We start from the raw sequence: 3,178 nt of genomic DNA, 5'->3' as shown, positions 1-3,178 counted from the left end.
TCTTAAGTTTGGGCATGGGGGTGGGGGGGTGGGGAGAAAATTCTCCGATTGTGCATGGGGGAAGGCGAAAAATCGTCCTTTTCTATTGATAGACTAGGACTAAAACCGGCGAATCCCTCGGAGCAATTGTAATAGCTGCTTCAGTGGCTGGAAGAGGGCTGCATCACCATCACTGTTATTACCATCATTAGCAGTTATTAATCCCCATCCCCCTGAAAAATCTGGAGAGAGGCAGGGGGAAACCGTGTCTTGGGGAGCTGCATGGCATTAGTACAGTATTTGTTTCATCTGCTTGGAGAAGAATGGTGTCTTCTTTCGGAAGCGTATACAGTAGGATAGATCATTTCCCAGCTGGTAAGTGTCAAGGTATTTTTCTTCCACTTTCAGCTTTTTAGCAGGGCCCCCTGCTTGGTCCTGGGCGCACAAAATACCATCATCTAAACCAGGGTGAGCCTTTCAATCCGAGGTGCCTCTTCAGCTGTCACTTCCCCTTAGATCTGCTGATCGCATGGGCATGTGCTTTAGAAAGATTAATCATCTCTAAATGCTTTAATCAGCTAAAATGACTAATATGTGGTATGTATTTATCTGATAATATACCAGTTGCATTAATCCATCAGCTTGCTGGGGTTGGGGGGGGGAAGGGCCGGATTGTCTTTTAAATCCTGGTTGTTAACCATTTCCTATGATTAAAGACACTGAGAGAATTTCTAAAGGAGACCGTTATGTCAGAGACATCAGCAAAGCTTGCACATTCCCACAAACTTCCACAGAGAGCACACGGAGGGGATGCCTCGGATATTTGACCATTGCCATTTAATAACTTTTGGAGTTTGTGTGCATGTGTGTGTGTGATGGATGGATACCGAGGGATGCTAATGAAATATGCCCGCCAGTGTTTTCCCCTATAGTCGATGCAGGTTGTGAGGGGTGCGAAGGTGAGCCTGCAAACAAGTATTAAAGATGTGTTGTTTCCAATATTGGTCTTATGTCGGGAAAAAAAATGTCACACGGTCAGCCTATCAGTCCATTTGCTGTATGGTACCTGTATGCTGTTTTCATCAGATGTGCCATTTACCCAGTGGCATGTGGAGGGGGGGGGGATGGCATCTCATGATTAAACATTTCAATATCTCTGAAGCCTAAAATCAGGACAAGCCTTGAACATCAAACATGCTGGAGTTTGTTTTGAACCTCTCCCCAGCAACTTTCCAGGAGCCTAATAAAAGTCTAGCTGGGCTTATTAAAAGGAGTAGCGTGACTAAATACTGAAAATCTGCATTTTTATTTCTGTTCCAGTTTTGTAATCAGCCACACACGATGAAACCTTCCACGGCAGAGACTCTCCATAGGGGAAGGATGTTGTGGATAATTCTTCTAAGCACAATTGCTCTAGCATGGACTACACCAATTCCCTTGATAGAGGACTCGGAGGAGATCGACGAGCCCTGCTTTGATCCATGTTACTGTGAAGTGAAAGAGAGCCTTTTCCATATACATTGCGACAATAAAGGATTTATAAATATTAGTCAGATAACGGAATCGTGGTCAAGACCTTTTAAACTTTATCTGCAGAGGAATTCCATGAGGAAATTGTACACCAACAGTTTTCTTCACTTGAACAATGCTGTGTCTATTAACCTTGGGAACAATGCACTGCAGGACATTCAGACAGGAGCTTTCAATGGGCTCCGAGTCCTGAAGAGGTTGTACCTCCACGAGAACAAATTAGACATTTTCAGAAACGACACTTTCCTGGGTTTGGAAAGTCTGGAATATCTGCAGGCAGATTACAATGTCATTAAACGGATTGAAAGCGGGGCATTTCGAAATCTGAGCAAACTGAGGGTCCTGATCTTAAACGACAACCTTATTCCCATGCTTCCTACCAACCTGTTCAAATCTGTGTCCTTAACCCACTTGGACTTGCGGGGAAACAGGTTAAAAGTCCTTTCCTACCGAGGGATGTTGGACCATATTGGCAGGAGCCTCATGGAGATCCAGCTGGAGGAGAACCCTTGGAACTGTACTTGTGAGATAGTGCAGCTGAAGAGCTGGCTGGAGCGCATCCCCTACACCGCCCTGGTGGGAGACATCACCTGCGAGACCCCCTTCCACTTCCATGGCAAGGACCTGAGGGAGATCAAAAGGAGCAAACTCTGCCCCATGCTGTCTGACTCGGAGGTGGAGGCCAGCCTGGGGATTCCTCAGTTGTCATCCAGCAAGGAGAACGCGTGGCCTACCAAGCCTTCCTCCATGCTGTCCTCCTTCCATTTCACTGCTTCCTCTGTCGAGTACAAAACCTCCAACAAGCAGCCCAAGCCCACCAAGCAACCGCGGCCGCCCAAACCGCCGCCGACGTCCCGAGGCCTGTTCCCCGGGCCCAACCAGCCTCCCATCGCTGCCTACCAGACGAGGCCCCCCATCCCCATCATATGCCCCACCGGGTGCTCCTGCAATTTGCACATCACTGATTTGGGCCTGACGGTCAACTGCAAGGAGCGAGGGTTTCACAACATCTCCGAGCTGCTGCCCAGGCCCCTGAACGCCAAGAAGCTGTATCTGAGCGGCAACCTGATCCAGAAGATCTACCGCTCGGATTTCTGGAATTTCTCCTCCTTGGATCTCCTGCACCTGGGGAACAACCGGATCTCCTACGTGCAGGACGGGGCCTTCATCAACCTGCCCAACCTGAAGAGCCTCTACCTGAACGGCAACGACATCGAGAGGCTGACGCCGGGCATGTTCCGGGGCCTGCAGAGCTTGCACTACCTGTACTTCGAGTACAACCTGATCCGGGAGATCCAGCCCGCCGCCTTCAGCCTCATGCCCAACCTCAAGCTGCTCTTCCTCAACGACAACCTGCTGCGCACGCTGCCCACCGACGCCTTCGCGGGCACCTCGCTGGCCAGGCTCAACCTGCGCAACAACCACTTCCTCTACCTGCCCGTGGCCGGCGTGCTGGAGCACCTCAACGCCATCGTGCAGATCGACCTCAAGCTCAACCCCTGGGACTGCACGTGCGACCTGGTGCCGCTCAAGCAGTGGATCGAGACCATCAGCTCCGTGATCGTGGTGGGCGACGTGCTGTGCGCCAGCCCCGACAACCTCACGCACCGCGACCTGCGCTCCGTGGAGCTGGACGCGCTGTGCCCCGACATGCTGCCCGCCGCCGCCG

At 50.9% G+C, this 3,178-nt stretch overlaps 1 protein-coding gene across 1 annotated transcript in view; it reads left to right on the top strand.

Moving 5' to 3' along the window:
• The window catches only part of SLITRK3 (SLIT and NTRK like family member 3), a 5,049-nt gene that overhangs the window by 1,083 nt on the left and 788 nt on the right, over positions 1–3,178 (top strand). The window contains exon 2 of the mRNA XM_019503036.1: positions 1,300–3,174. Coding sequence (XP_019358581.1) covers positions 1,321–3,174 — 1,854 coding nt within the window. The 5' untranslated portion in view covers positions 1,300–1,320. The remainder of the gene's footprint in view (positions 1–1,299; positions 3,175–3,178) is intronic.

Source organism: Gavialis gangeticus, unplaced genomic scaffold (genome assembly GCF_001723915.1).
Source record: "Gavialis gangeticus isolate Ggan-Ray unplaced genomic scaffold, GavGan_comp1, whole genome shotgun sequence".
Classification (NCBI taxonomy): domain Eukaryota; kingdom Metazoa; phylum Chordata; order Crocodylia; family Gavialidae; genus Gavialis; species Gavialis gangeticus.
Note: the sequence above shows the minus strand (reverse complement) of the source record. Positions and strands in the feature narration are given on the sequence as shown.